This window comes from Lycium barbarum, chromosome 6, assembly GCF_019175385.1.
Source record: "Lycium barbarum isolate Lr01 chromosome 6, ASM1917538v2, whole genome shotgun sequence".
In the NCBI taxonomy this organism is placed as follows: domain Eukaryota; kingdom Viridiplantae; phylum Streptophyta; class Magnoliopsida; order Solanales; family Solanaceae; genus Lycium; species Lycium barbarum.
Window position 1 is genome coordinate 93168954 of NC_083342.1, and position 14682 is coordinate 93183635.

Here is a 14682-nt window from a genome sequence, read left to right on the forward strand (position 1 = left end):
AAAAATGGGGAAGATATCGGAAAGCCTTTTAACTTTTCCCCTCCACTGACCATAGAAAAGTGCGTAATTCCTGTCCACTTTTTTTTTTTTATATATATAAATATTTAAATAATTCTCTCTCTAATATGTAGAAAGTCCACTGACTCGACTAATTTAAATTTATCTTACATATGGCCTATTTAAGGAGTAGGAGAATGATTCTTTATTAAAAAAAATTCATTCTCAAAACTCTAACTTAAAATCTCTAGTTAGAGATCACATTGATTTTCCCCCACATTCTTTCGTGATACTTCCGTTTTCCTCCATTTACCTTGTTCTTATCACTTCTATTCAAGCAAGGTGTACATAGAATTTTTCTTGATAAGAGAACATGACAATCGAAAAGAATATGAAATACAAATGTCTCTTGGACTGGATTGAAGGCTACACTTACAGAGTTAATAAGCCGTTTGGTTATGCAAACAAATTTATAATATGATAGAATGATAATAATTAGATTATTGAATGTATGATTCGTTAATATTTCATTTGAAAGAAAATTTAATGCCGGTATAATTCAAATACGACATCTAACCAACGACCCCTTAGAGTAGCCAAGAATGGAACTCTACATGGATTATTATCAAGAATCAAGCCTAAAACCACCCACACCCTCGCAGATATTAACAAACTATTGAAGAAGAAAAGTCATTGCAAGTTCATGGAGTGGCATGACTTGCTCTTCATGTGAACGGTTGTTTACAAATTACAATGAGTACTAATAGACAGCACTATTTTAAAAAGGAAAAGTTTTAAACCATTACTTGGCCTAATTACATTTCCATGTTGCAGCTTTTGTACATACACGCACGTTAATCTCATACATTTAGAAAAGAATGTTTTCACTTAATGCACTCGTGAAGCAGAATTCTAAGCTGGAGATGTCGAGAACCATCACGGTGTGGCTAAGAGGAGATTATGATTACTATTATTATTTTCTTTTATGATTGAACTTGGCTTAGAGAAGATTGACAACCAATGCTTGATTGAACTTGGCTTAGAGAAGATTGACAACCAATGCTTCGGCTTTGAGTCACTAGTCACCCATTTCTGAGTTGGATTCTATTGTATTTCTATGGCAAGCAGAGCTCAGAAACACCATCAACTAATAACCAAGATTTGAAAGTGATCTACCCTGCCAAAGACGCTAAAATCCCAGGTCAAGTCATGCCAGAACTCCTTGTTCGTACTCTATCAATAATCATTTGTCTTCCAGACAAATCTTCTGCATATCCAACAACCTGTAATGAAGTATGCATAGATACAAAACATGATGTAAAATATGAAGACATCAGAAGAAGAGTAATAATCAGAAAAAGAGTAAACGATATATGAAACTCAATCACAGATAGCCAACAGCCAATTTCTAAAAGAGAAAAAAAGTTCAGCTCAGATGAGAAGAGCATGTGTCAGAGTTTGATATGATTAAAAATAAAATCTCGAACCTGAGAGTCAGTTTGTGTTTCACTAAAGTGATCGTACACATTTGCAGTTGCATCTCCTGAATTACTGTGGCTTTCGTCCTTTTTCTCAAACCTGAAGGGAAAAGTAATAAAACTGAACTCCAATCTAAAACGGATACATGGCTACACATATGAAACAAAATCTACACCAAACCAGCACATTCAAAACCAAAGGCAGAGCATTAGAAACGGTTCGTCAGAAATCTATATTTAAACTGTTGGATGATGATGTGTTGTGTATGAAAGAAAAAGCTAACTGTCTACCACAGACTTCACTTCCTAGACTGATGGTAAGAAAAAGCTAACCGTCTACCACAGACTTCACTTCCTAGACTGATGGTTCTACTTCTAATTGCTGCCTGCTGATCAGGCTTTTTCCTTCATTTTCTTTTGATGCAAGAAATATAATCTGTAACCCCCAATACCAGATTATTTGGGCTGGCTTTGTGTAGTGTTCCTGAAATAGGACTTAACGTTGTCTAATGTAGGCCAACATACACTGACGGGGTTCTAAAATTGAACTTCTAATGTTTTGCAATGTAAACGTATACAACCATGGCTCAGAAATCAATAGATGGGATGCCGTTAATGCTCAACGTAAATGTATTTGGAATACCTATAGCTCTATATTAACAAAGGTATATCCGTATATCCGTTTAGCAGTGTGACTAATTCTAAACAGCCAACCAGATTAAGAGAAATGCATTTAGTTAATACCCGCAAGGGTGGCTCAGTTGGTTGAGCATGGGGCTTTCATAATGGAGGTCTCAAGTTCGAAAGCCCCTGCCTACGACAGCAGGGGATTTGCCTTTTGGGTCGAGCTCGTCGCACCGGGCTTGCCTAGTGCAGGTTACCTCTCCTATGTGGTTTGCGAGTTATTGTACAGGAGCTGGGTTTACCCTGTGCGCACCCGAAGGGTAGCGGCTGCGGGTTCCCATGTCATCAAAAAAAAAAAAAGCATTTAGTTAATAGAGGTATTAGCTATCAACTTACCAAATACAATACATTAAGAATGTGGAAATTTCTAATACAACTATCCAAGTGAAACTTATTTCTAGCCACCATAATTTGTCAAATTCTCAGGTGAGGAGCAAAAGGTAATGGGTGCCAAGTGCAGCAGCAATAAGATGAGAAAGTGAAGACAAGCAAAGACATGAGACAGCACCAAACTTGACCAAAAGCATGGAAAATTGGTCACCTGTTTGTCCAGTGGTTAGACAATCCAAGCGTAGCAGGATGATCTCCATCACCTTGAGCAAGAGTGGTGGAACCAGATGTAAAAAGCTGCTTGAGAGTCAAAGGACTCAAACTTTACATACTTCCAGAGTAAAGTAGAACGAAAGATAGAAGAAAGCACTTGAAAAAAGGATACTTCTTTATCACACTCGCTTCTCGATGGAGACTTTTGATCATGGATCTAATGTAAGAAGCCATTGAAAATATTATTCACGAATCAAGAGCCAGACTTCCCCAACACAAAAAAACTAAAGATGCTTTATTTATCATAAATTACCTTGCTCGTTTGCTCCAATAAATCCTCTATAGCAGCAGCAACATCAGGAACTGCGGAAGAACCTTCTTTAATACCTCCTATCAGGTTCTTTTCTGGGGGATCTGCCCCGCAGAATGCATTATTTTCACTTGATAAGCAGGAATATGAACAATTGGGTTCTTCAACCACAAAGAGCCTTGCCTTCTTATTCCATCTATTTGAATACTTCATATCTTCCTTTGCAGTATTACTACCAGCAAAGGCTTCAGTTCTCACATTTATGAATTCTTGGGGCTGGGTTTGAGGCTGGGAAGCTGTATCACCAGATATTGTCCTAAAAGCTTGTGTGGGGAACTGGCTCATTGTGCACGCCCCAGCTTCTCGGTCTTCAGAAGTGACTTCTTTAGGATAAAATGGATCTGCAGAAAGAACTTTGTTCTGCTCCAGAACAACCATAATAAGAAGCTACCATGAAGTGATAAAGAATGGAAAAGAAGAAAGGAGTACAAAGATATAGAAGGCAAGGACTGCACTAACCTGCTTGATACACTCATAAATCCACTCACAAGTGACTGGTTGTATTCCCCACTTACATGCAGCCTCATATTTCGGGCCACTGATAAATTTACACAACAAATGTGTGACCCTTTTAGTCAATTTCTCAACAAATTTGGCTCCAATTGTAAAACACAAATTTCTCAGTAACTGTCTTTCTTTCTCATCATACTGTGAAACACATAAACGAAAACTCTGAAATGCAGGGAAAGGAACTCGGCATGGAAGTGGAGAATAGAGGATGTGACTACCGACATCCAGCAAGCACCCGTCCTTCATAGAATCAATATTCGGTTCTCATTAGCCTCAATTTGTAAAATGCAAGAATTCAGTGAGTAGAAAAGAAGAGGAGAAACTGCAGAGTTTATATCAAAGACTCTGCACCTTTTGCTATGAATTGAGCAGATATAACGTAGCATCTCAAGTTAACAGAAAATGAGTCTACAGAGAGAATCATCCTCTTCCACTCCCCACCCTCAGGTTCAGGGAGTATCTAAAGGACTTAGACTTTGAAAAAGACAAAAGACGAGATCATCAAAAAGACATTAATAAATGAAAATGAAATTAAATCAAATTCGACAATATATATCAGTTAAAATATCATTATTGCGTTAAAATACTTAGAAAGCAAAACACACATATTTCGAGCGAATTCAAGAGCATTTTTTCTATTAGCGACTTGAAATTATAGATAAGCATATCAATATATTCTCTAGCTGAAGTCGCTCATAACTTGATGAGTTGATTTTATACATATTTGTCAAGTCCTAACTTACGTTTTGCTAGAAATTGAGCATTTTGTGTGTACCTCATGTCAATTGGCATGTTCGTGTAGGTTATGGAAGAGGAAAAGAATAGTCATTAATCGAGTGATAGAAACAAACAAGCTTTAAAGTCAACTGGTGAACGTCAACACAGGACGAATCAAGAGAAGTTAGAAATTAGAGCGAAAAGCACATACTTTACTAAGAGTATCATGATCAACCTCAGAGATGCGCGACTCTCAGTTTTTTAGGAATTTGGGCAGAATATTATAACCCTAGAAGTGTAATCTTTAGTGGTCAAACGGCTCGTCATTTGGACTCTGCTACGCAATGTTATGTCCAAATTAACTGAAATCTCCCAGAGCAAAGCATTGATGTGGTCGCATGAAAAAGTTATTCGGATTCAAGCAAATGTGAAGCACCTAAAGTTTAGGATAACAAGCTTATTGAAATCACATAACTCAAAATGCATGTGAGTTCGGAATTTTTTTCTTTTCTTCAGATTTAACAAAGGTTTATGGAAGAGTGAAAGGAGGCCAATTTAGGAGCTCGGAATGAAGTTTCCGGAGCCAAGAACAACACAAGGAGCACGATGATTGATGATTCAAAGGATTCAACCCTAAGATCTTCCTTTTTATCTTCCTATATCTCTTAGATTTGTAATACATGTATCGTGTTGTTCTTTTGCTATTTCATGAGGTAAGTTGTGGAATGATAGGAATTTAATGAAAGCGAGCATGGATTAAAGATTTAATTGAGTTCTCCTAGCTTTACATTAGATGGGTCTGGTATTAGTTATTCATTCTTATGCTTAATTTGTGTAATTGAATGGCCACCTATTGCAATAGATTGGGAATAATATAGTCAACTTGTAAAAAGGAGTATAGGATTGGACAAAGATTGAATAGCGCAGGATCAAGATAACTAGATCATTAGTTGGATTGATTTTTGAATTACTATAGGAATATACCAATTTACCCTACGTAGCCATGAATTGGGCTTGACACAGATGCATCCTAATAAGCTCCATATTCATAGAGATATAGAAAATAGGCTTGTATGCAATTCAGAAGATGCATGCAAGTAAATTAGTATCCAAGGTTAATAACTAGTACATATAATATAAGTAAAGCATAGGAGGTTAAATAAACTGAACAGAATGCTTGGGAAAATCCAAATCCTTGACCTTAAACCTATCTGAGTTCCAGCCCATTTAAGCTTTCTTAGTTAGATATTAATTTAGTTTGCATATTGCAAGTCATACTTGTGGTCTAGAAAAAATACTAAACTGCGGAAGCTTTATAGAAACATTAGGAGAAAAAAGAATGGAACAATAAAAGAGATTGAGGGGCACACGTTCAAGTACCTCTAGACAAGACTTAATCCAGTGACTTGATACAAAAGTAGCTGCAACACCGTCATTCTTGGAGCAAAACATACCATGACACTCGACAGTGAAATGCACACTTGTTTCATTTGGATCTTCCACCACCACTCCTCCCCCTTGACTAACCCACTCAACAATTTCAGCTCTCTGGACAGATTATGAAAACATTAATATTAAATTAGAACATAACTTAATAACATAAAATGAAAGACTAAAAGTAGCTGGAGAGATGATGAGAAGGTTAAAGGCCATAAATCTCAGAATACATAACTAAACCCTCTCAGAAGAAACCTAGATGCCGAACTCGTTAAATGATGATAAATGTATACATTTCTAGAGAATGAACCGTTCAACAATAATAAAGAATAAGCACTGCTGGACAAAGTAGAAATTCAAGGGAATTCAACTCCTTGTATGAAAACCAGACTATACTAGCAGATATTAGAATAGAGAGGTAAAGGTTACAAATTCCATGAGGCCTGTTCATCATTTTTATACAAGTTACAAGCTAAAAGTCACTGTCATATACATCGACATCCAGAAGGTTATGTTTGTTACCACTAAAATATAAAGGTCCAACAGTGTCAAGCTCCCAGAAAATATGTAGATTTTAATAGCCTATATGGAATTGCAATTTCCAGTCCTATCCACTAACTAGCCTTTCTTTCGGATAATCATTCGAATTTTAGATGAAGAACGCAAGAATTCTTTTGCTCTCATTTTCTTCAAGGTCTTAATAAAATGCCAAATAAAGTGAATAACATGTTTTAGGAAATGAACTTCAAATGAACCTGCATCTTGTGCTCCTGCATAGTCACATCCATAAATCTAGCTAATAATTTAGAGTATTCGAAAAACGAAAGGGTAACTTGGGTGGATTCACAGATATGCATTCTATGTGAAACAGGAAGAGAAAACATATCATTGAGGACAGAAAACTCAGCTACATCATGAGAAATCTGACAAAACCCACCCGATCAGCAGGAAATGAAGCTGAAAAGCAAAATCGCCTTCCCTCGAACACACTAGATGGCCTTCTACCATTAACAGCACAACTGGATTCATTCAGTATCTTGAACTCATCTTTGCCATTAGAAGCATAGGGCTGATGTTGAACCCTGTTCTCTCTCAAAGAAGTTCTAAAGTCATTCATATTTTCTAGTTCTTTGCTTTTGTTTGATGGCATCGCACATCCAGAATCCGTGCTTCTCCATGCATGTTCATCCGAAGACATAGCATGCACATAGGATTTTTCTTGTCTCTTCATACTCATGCTGATTGCAGCTCTGGTACTAGAGTGAACAGGATCTAGAATCCAAAATGCAGAAAGTGGAAAATAAGCTTGTGAAGAAGGTACAGCATGTAACATTTAGATGAGCGTATATCTTTTTCTTAAAATAAGGTATTAGATGAAAGTAGGTCAGCACAAAATAAGGTATTAGATGAAAGTAGGTCATTATTGCTGTACAAATAGCTTTCTTGCAACTAGTACAATGTAAAATATCTGAAATAAAAAGACAAAATGGTTACCAAACCTTTCGGAAGAAGTAAATCATAAGCAATATGCTTCCTTAGAACAGGAATTTCTTTGTTCTCACGATCACAATCCTCCAGCCATCCTGACTTTACCACATGAATGACACCCAAAGCCGCAAGGTTTCTTAATTCTTTGATTTCACTACAAGATCGTAATTTTTACTTGATAAGTGAGAGTAAAGAGTATAATTGTGCAATAGTTACAACAGAATATACTTGGAAGGAGTTGCAAACAATGAGATAAATAAACATGCTGTGGATATTCATAAGATGCACATACAGATTATCTTAGCTGATAAGGACCTTATATCAAGACAAATAGAAGTATAGATCAACTGATAACGAGTCATCCGATGATTAACATTATTATACACAATAGACTTTCTTTTTTTCTTTTCAGTTAACCCCTAAATGTTTGTGCTCTACTTTCATAAGGTATAATGTCAGGTAAACCCGTTTGCTTGTCTAAGGCTCTAAGACGATGATCAGGAAGGTCAAAAGTCAGAGTATATTTGAATGGAACAAGAAATTTTTCTTCTATTAAATCGCATAGTCAAAAAAACCTTAGCTTGCCTAATTTTGGTCAACTAAGTTCAATTCTGTTCCAAACCTCAGTTGTTGATCTAGACATGACTACCTGCAGACTTATAATGTTCATTAAGAACTGCCATAGTTGGGATGTACCTTGGAAGTGCAACACAAATGCTCAGCTTACTTCCCACATAGGAAGCATTTGCTGCATATGACCAGAGCTCTTTTTTGTAAATTCTCATGTGTAAGACAAGCTTCTTTGCTCATAATCCAAGTGAAACAGGCCACATTTAGAGGGGCTTTACTATGTCAGATTTGCTTCCAAGGCCAAGGCCTTTGTAGGTTGACTTCTCTTGTGAAATCTCTGTAGCAAGACACTGAACAAATCTTTGTCGGCAGACAGCCATCTGATACTAGCTTCCGAGTTAGTCAGATGTTGAAATGTGCTTGTATGATAGGAAAAATCAGCAGCCCTATGACATCCCAGACATTGAGATTCCTGCTGAAGTTGATGTCCGAGTCCCATTCTCTCTGTTTTCTGCCAGTAAAACTAAATCGGGAAACAAGTCCTTCAAAGGCTCATTACCAATCCACTTATCCTTCCAAAGGAATCTTCTCCCCAGAATATTCTATAGATACCTTAGGATATTCAATATTGAATTACAAAATAATTACTTCCCTATTAGTCATAGAGAATGATTACCTACCTTATAATGCGTAGCTTAGTGCTCCTATATAAGACACCCCCTTGTATATTGTTAATCAAACAAGTCAATAAGAAGTATTTTACTTCTTTCTTCTTTTTCATTCCATCAAAGCCTCTACGATCTTCTTCAACGACTTGCCCCATTTGTCTCTATGACGATCAACGTCATTCACCTCTTCGGCGATCAGTGCGCTCTTTTGCAGCAACTGACGCTGCTCCTCTCTTCTTTCAGAGACTAACACTCTCATCTTTCTAGCTACAGAGCCTCACCTCTCTCTCCCATAACATGTGCCGCTCCTTTTTCTTCGAACAACCGAAAGCTTCTCCGCACTATGTTTTCGAAATAAACAAACTCAAGTTCATTTTCCCGCTTTAGTTTGAGGGAGCGTGTTGAATGTTAAGAGAATATGCGTTCTGGATTCAAACACGTCTAGATTCACTGAACCAGTAAGGAAAATATTATAGACTAGTTTATCGGTTACCCTAGGATATTTTGAATTTAATTATAAAATAATTACTTCCTTGTTAGGCATACAAAATGGTTAATCTACCATATGGTCATAACATAGCCTAAGGCTCTTAAATAGAAGCGCCTCTTGTAAATAGTTATAATCATTCAAGTCAATGAAAAGTGTCACACCTTCTTTCTTCTCTTATCTCAAATGCAAACATAAATACTGAAACACAAGCTGCATAATGTTCAAATCAATCTATTTTAGGGCCTGAGGCTCTGAACACATATTAGATCATTTGCTAACAATATGCATTACATGGTCCACTGGGCATCCATCTATTCACCACTTTAAGAAAGTATTTAAGTAGTCATTCACGAAACGATCATAAACATACTGAAACTTACTTCTCTGATGGATTTCCTGCTATTATGTGTGTCAACTTTTCACCGAAAGACATGTAACGAGAACCACCACCTTTTCGGACTAGGTTGACAAGTTTTCGCATTTCAGATGCATTAAAACCAACAATTAGGATCCTGCAATCTGCAAGATAAAGATCATTGTCATCTGTCTGAGAGTCATCAGCAACACCATCATCACAACCATTCATTTCCTGCTCTGTAGGTGCTCCACTGTCCTCATCCTTTGTAGAGACAGGAACTCTGTAATCACTCTTCGGGTTCTCGGCAGGTGAATTCTCCTCCTTTGTAAACACTGGAGCATATGAAGATGTAGCAGACATATTTTGCGAGAGAGTAGCTTGCAGATCTGAATCAGCCACTCGACTGCACAAAACGGGGTCTGCATTTGATGCCGTAGCCAAGGAGGACAACCCTTGTAGGTTTCTCATGCCCTTTTCCAGGCTATGTTGATTTGTCATTCTTACGGTGCTCAGAGTATTTGAACCAGCCTGAACAGGATACGACTCCTCATTAAGACATGCTATCCATCCCAAAAAGAAAGGAAAAGGTCAGAAGCTGAACCACAAAATTTCCTTAGCCAGTTGAAAACATCAGATGGAACCAGAAAATGCAGCTTTCCCCCAGAAAAATTACCTCTTCTTGCAACAGATTGGTCAAACCACTTCTTAGTAACAGTATGTATGAGACCCCATCTTTTGGCAACCTTGTATTTGTCACCTTCTGGAGTGTATTAACTGTCAAGGAAACGAACTATGATAACACTTGAGCAAATACCAAATGGTCAAAGAACGCGCGACTTCTGAGTGCTCAAAATCATACAGGTGTGCATGACAAGAGGAGCAACATAGTGCAATAACTGAAAATTAACCTTGACCATGGAGCTTGAACAATTCAGACTTCAAACATATTAAAGAGAGACACACATTTCGGAGGGAGTTGGATCGTAGGACTACAACATCTTGCCCAAGAGGCTAGAACAACTTCCTAATTGTCACAAAATCTGGAATAAAGCTGACGCAGTGTGTCATTGACATTACATTTGGTCTTTTCTATGTCTAACATTTCTTAGACCCACAATGCCACCACCATGCGCACTTTAACATGAGAGAGTCTGAACTTTACGGTTAGCTTAGTAGTAAAAATGTTACCTACATAGAAACTCTTCTCATATCTGTGTACTACCTCACATGTATGTTTTACTTGACCACATTACTTGATCCAAAGCTTCTCTCGATCTTGATTTTAAAGTTCATATATTGGCTTACTGAGCTTAGCCAATACATGCACAGGTAACAAGCACTATTCTATTTGAACCGTCTTAGCTATGTCCTATCATTGTCTTTCCGCAGATTGCAAGGTTCTCAGTTTCTTGTTTGATTATCCTGATCCTTAGTCTGGTAAAATATACAAAGTACATACATCCACAAATTCCTTTTACAGAAGGATTACAAAAAGGATATATCACAAATTAAATGTGAGCACTTTTTGGTCAGCTCAGGAGAGTATTTTCCGCCATTTTGCAAGATAATCTTTTCCATCTCCTTTCGCTCATCTGAGATATAAAAACAAGCACATTAGAGACAGACGAACAATAAAAGAGTTTGAATTATTATGAGATCTAGGTTGTCAACCTCCAGGAATTCTGGTGACACAAATTGTCAGCCCAGAAAAAGGAAGGACTTTGAATGAATCCTGAGGAACAAGACGGTGTTCTTTCCAGCATTGATGGAGCCAATTAATAGTGACAATTGGTTTCTTTAGAACGTTTAAAGCCCACTGCACAAGAGAAAAAGATAAAGGGAAACGGAAACTGAGTGATAGTTAGCAATACCACTAAATATTTTGAAATCTTCTTCTTTCTTTTGGGTGGGTTTGGTTGGGGGGGGGGGGGGGGGGGGGAATGTGTCAATGTGACCCTGGGGACTTGTTTTATATTTCCAACTAAAAGAGGGAAAAGGAGAATCAAAGAATAGAAGACCTTGTACTTTGCAGCCAAAACATTCTTCACAATAACAAAGCTCACATCCAATGATGCTTTTGTCTGCAGGACTCCTCCCATTGCAATCACCAACTTTCCAATTTCAACCTACAAACTATGAACAATTAGAAGCGATTGACAATCATAAAATAGAATAATGAGCTCAAGCAAAACCGTTGCTCCACTATATATGTGGTAATCCACCTGTAATAATTCCATATTAAAAAGACATTTTCAAGAGTATCCAGTGAGCCTTTAGCTTAAAGACAAAAGCATCAGTGCAAGACACGGGCATATAGGAGAATGGCACAAACGAAGTGTGTGTCAGTATATTGAGCAAGCAAAACCACCGGTTCTTAAGTTTCAGTGAGGCTACAAATAAACACTGCGCCATTCACAAATAAAGCAGGAAGACATATTTCCCTGGAATTCTCACAAATGTTTATATATCTTCCGAAGAGATCACAGAGGAAAGCTTCAGAGAAGCTAATATTAATCTTAATGTACGAGTTCTGAGTATACAAATGTTCTCAATGGAAGTAAATGGAAGATGTACTTCAAGTCATATAGGAGCTTTCACATGCTATACACAATGGCTAGTTTATCCTGAAGATGTTGTCTCCATCCTTCTTCATTTACATTCCGCAAAGAAAAATCATTGAGATTTCAGATAGAGATGAGTACCTTTTCATCCATCTCAAAACCAGATGCCAGGATCTTAACCCCATCCATTGCAAGGCAACAAGTAAACCCCTGCTTGGGTAGTGGCCTTTGTTCTTTCGCACAGGAAAGCACGCATTGTGGACCTTGTGACCGGAAATGGATATCAATATCAGTATAACTACAGTTGAATTAGCAATATCAAGACCAGTAGCCCAATTGCTAAGCCAAAAGTAAATACTAACTGGTTAAACACTCTCGACAGGATAAGAAAAAAACACCCTCAGTTTGCCATATGTAAAGTTCAAGCATATTACTTCTATGTTTAAGTTAATTCCAGCAAAATGCATGTGAGACATTGACTTGGAAGCATTTAGAGGATGGCTGCACTGAGCATCTTTTTTTGGAATTTTATTTTTGCTAGGATCAAATACAATTTATCTAGTAAAATATACTAAACCACTACAGATGAACAGGCAGGAATAAATGCCTTTATAGTTCTGACACTAGCTTAGCTAAATTCTATATTACAGAGTGAGTAAATGTTTTTGTAGTTGTGACACTTGGCAATCTATAATACGAAGTTAACTATCTTGTGTAATAGAAGTCTCAATCATGATCATGAATAAAGAAGTCAGTATAAGATATCAGAATATGATATAAACTTGTAAATACACGACCCAACATAAACTTTACCTGAAAAATTCAGCGTTATACTACTATTTAAGGTTTTTACCCAAAAACCAATGTTAATTAGCGTTGTTTATTTGCCTCTGATACTGTTCTTAGAGAAGACTAGGATATCTACTCAACGATAGAAGCAGGAATAGAAACACAAAACAGTAAATTAAATTCCGAAAAAAATATATATCTTCACATTTAAGCAACCAATGGTGTATATTGGAAAATAGGCAGAAAAAAAAAAAAAAAAACTTCTAGTCTGAGGTTTATGTTATGCTGAAAGGGGAAGATAGTCAGTATAATTGTGAGGCAGATAACTTTGGCATTCAGGACTTCTAACAAACAACAAAAAGTAATTACTTCATTACCATGAAACTAAGTTCACTCAGTTTCACTAAAGAGCAGTGATGTCACCATATAAAAGGATAACCACTTTAGAAATTGAAACACAAGATCAATTGTGATATATAGTAGACCAAACCCCAATAATTAAGGTACAAATTACCACACTACCAATAATTAGGGCTCACCAGAAAAGAAAAATCAACTAGATCAATACGAGAGGATCAAAATGCGACGTTATAACAACAAAGCCTAAGCGAATTTCCCATAATTAAACATCCAAATTATCTCCAATACTAACTCCTACCAGTCGAAACCACAGGGAAACAAGTAAAGTAGAGTCGAAACAAAATTAGTACCTATCAAGTTACAGCCCTTAGCTTGAAGATCCCCAAATTTGTCCTGCAAAGAGCATATTAAATTTTGAAATTTGTCAAAACCAATAGCAGGACATGCTAATGAGAGAGAGCAATTAGTTACAAATCAAAATTTGATAAGGAATTTAGCATACAAAACTTAAACGTTACATGCTGAGGGTTTGAAATGAGGTGGTAATCAGTGGGAGCATTTCGGGAAGGGTCGCAACAGAGGAAGACTTGAGCACCGTTGAGTTTGAGCGCGTCGTGAAGCGCGTCGAATTGCTCAGGTGGGACCAGATTTCGCGACATGAATACATTTGCTCCGTTGAACACCTTCGTCGTCATCATTTTCTCTAGTGCTGCAAACTATAATTACATTTCCAGGTGCGTGTAGAAACAAACAGCTCAGCGAGTGTGTGCTTTTGAGCTTTTCTCCTGAAATGAATGAATTTTCTGTAGATTGAGAAAAAGAAGCGGGAAGTCTTTGTGAATTGTGACTGGTCTAAATGGGCCTCCATGAAATGGGCTTTCGGTTCGTTTTCCTTAACACTGTGCTGTTGAAGAAATTCAGGAAATGACACCGTGCTGTTCCCAAAACCCTCCGGTTTTCAATTTTTGTCCATATTTAATTAAAAAAAAAAAATAGAAAATTGCTGGGACCAACTTCTGTTGCCCATCATGCATAAATTTTAGTTTTTCCCTATAAGGCAGAACGTGCGGTTGATTGAACATGTTTATCATCTTGAAATATTCTCAACTCCTGTCTTACAGGTAAATTCTAATTTATGTCCATCACTTATATTTAAAACGGAGGCTATTTTAAAAAAAAAATGATAAGTGGGGCCAAAAAGATCAAAACCACCCCTTTATTAGCCTGAAGAAATTTCATGGTTTAGCCTTCAAATGGCTTTAATTTTTGTCCTTCAAAATTAAAATTATGTCTAGCGAGGCATAAGTTCTTTAAGGGGTATGGTAAAAATTGTGAAATATTATTATGGGAAAATATAAACATACGCCCCGTAAAAAAGTTGTTTGTCTTGAGAGAAAAAAATTCAGCCAAACACAAAGCAGGGACAAAAGTGCAAATGACTACTGCTGTTGGAGGGATCTTGATTTGGTCGGCCCAATTCGCTCTCCTTGTTTTTAATCTCTTAACGTCATTAGCGACAGAGTCATGGAAAAAAAAAAGTAAAAATCAGGTGGATGGCCAGCTTTTTAAGCCGGCAATCAAAAATTAGTCATCTTTTATGTAACTACTGGATAGAAAGCAGTCCCTTTTTTATGTGAGGATCAAATTTGGACAACAAACTCA

At 37.1% G+C, this 14682-nt stretch overlaps 1 protein-coding gene across 2 annotated transcripts; it reads right to left on the reverse strand.

The window, feature by feature from the left end:
• Positions 1-629: 629 nt before the first annotated feature.
• On the reverse strand, positions 630-13994 carry LOC132644845 (uncharacterized). Of its 2 annotated transcripts, none has more exons than XM_060361483.1 (17): positions 13539-13994; positions 13371-13413; positions 12013-12134; positions 11329-11436; positions 10982-11126; positions 10810-10902; positions 9984-10076; positions 9333-9870; positions 7236-7378; positions 6674-7008; positions 5680-5847; positions 3532-3822; positions 3016-3432; positions 2875-2919; positions 2701-2786; positions 1485-1575; positions 630-1280 (listed from the first exon to the last, which is right to left on the reverse strand). In XM_060361483.1, the coding sequence occupies exons 1-17, from the start codon at positions 13716-13718 to the stop codon at positions 1200-1202; spliced, it is 2979 nt and encodes a 992-aa protein (XP_060217466.1). In that variant the 5' UTR covers positions 13719-13994; the 3' UTR covers positions 630-1199. The 2 variants fall into 2 exon arrangements, with proteins under 2 accessions (XP_060217466.1, XP_060217467.1); XM_060361484.1 differs by having other exon boundaries at positions 13523-13646.
• Between the last annotated feature and the right edge of the window lie 688 nt (positions 13995-14682).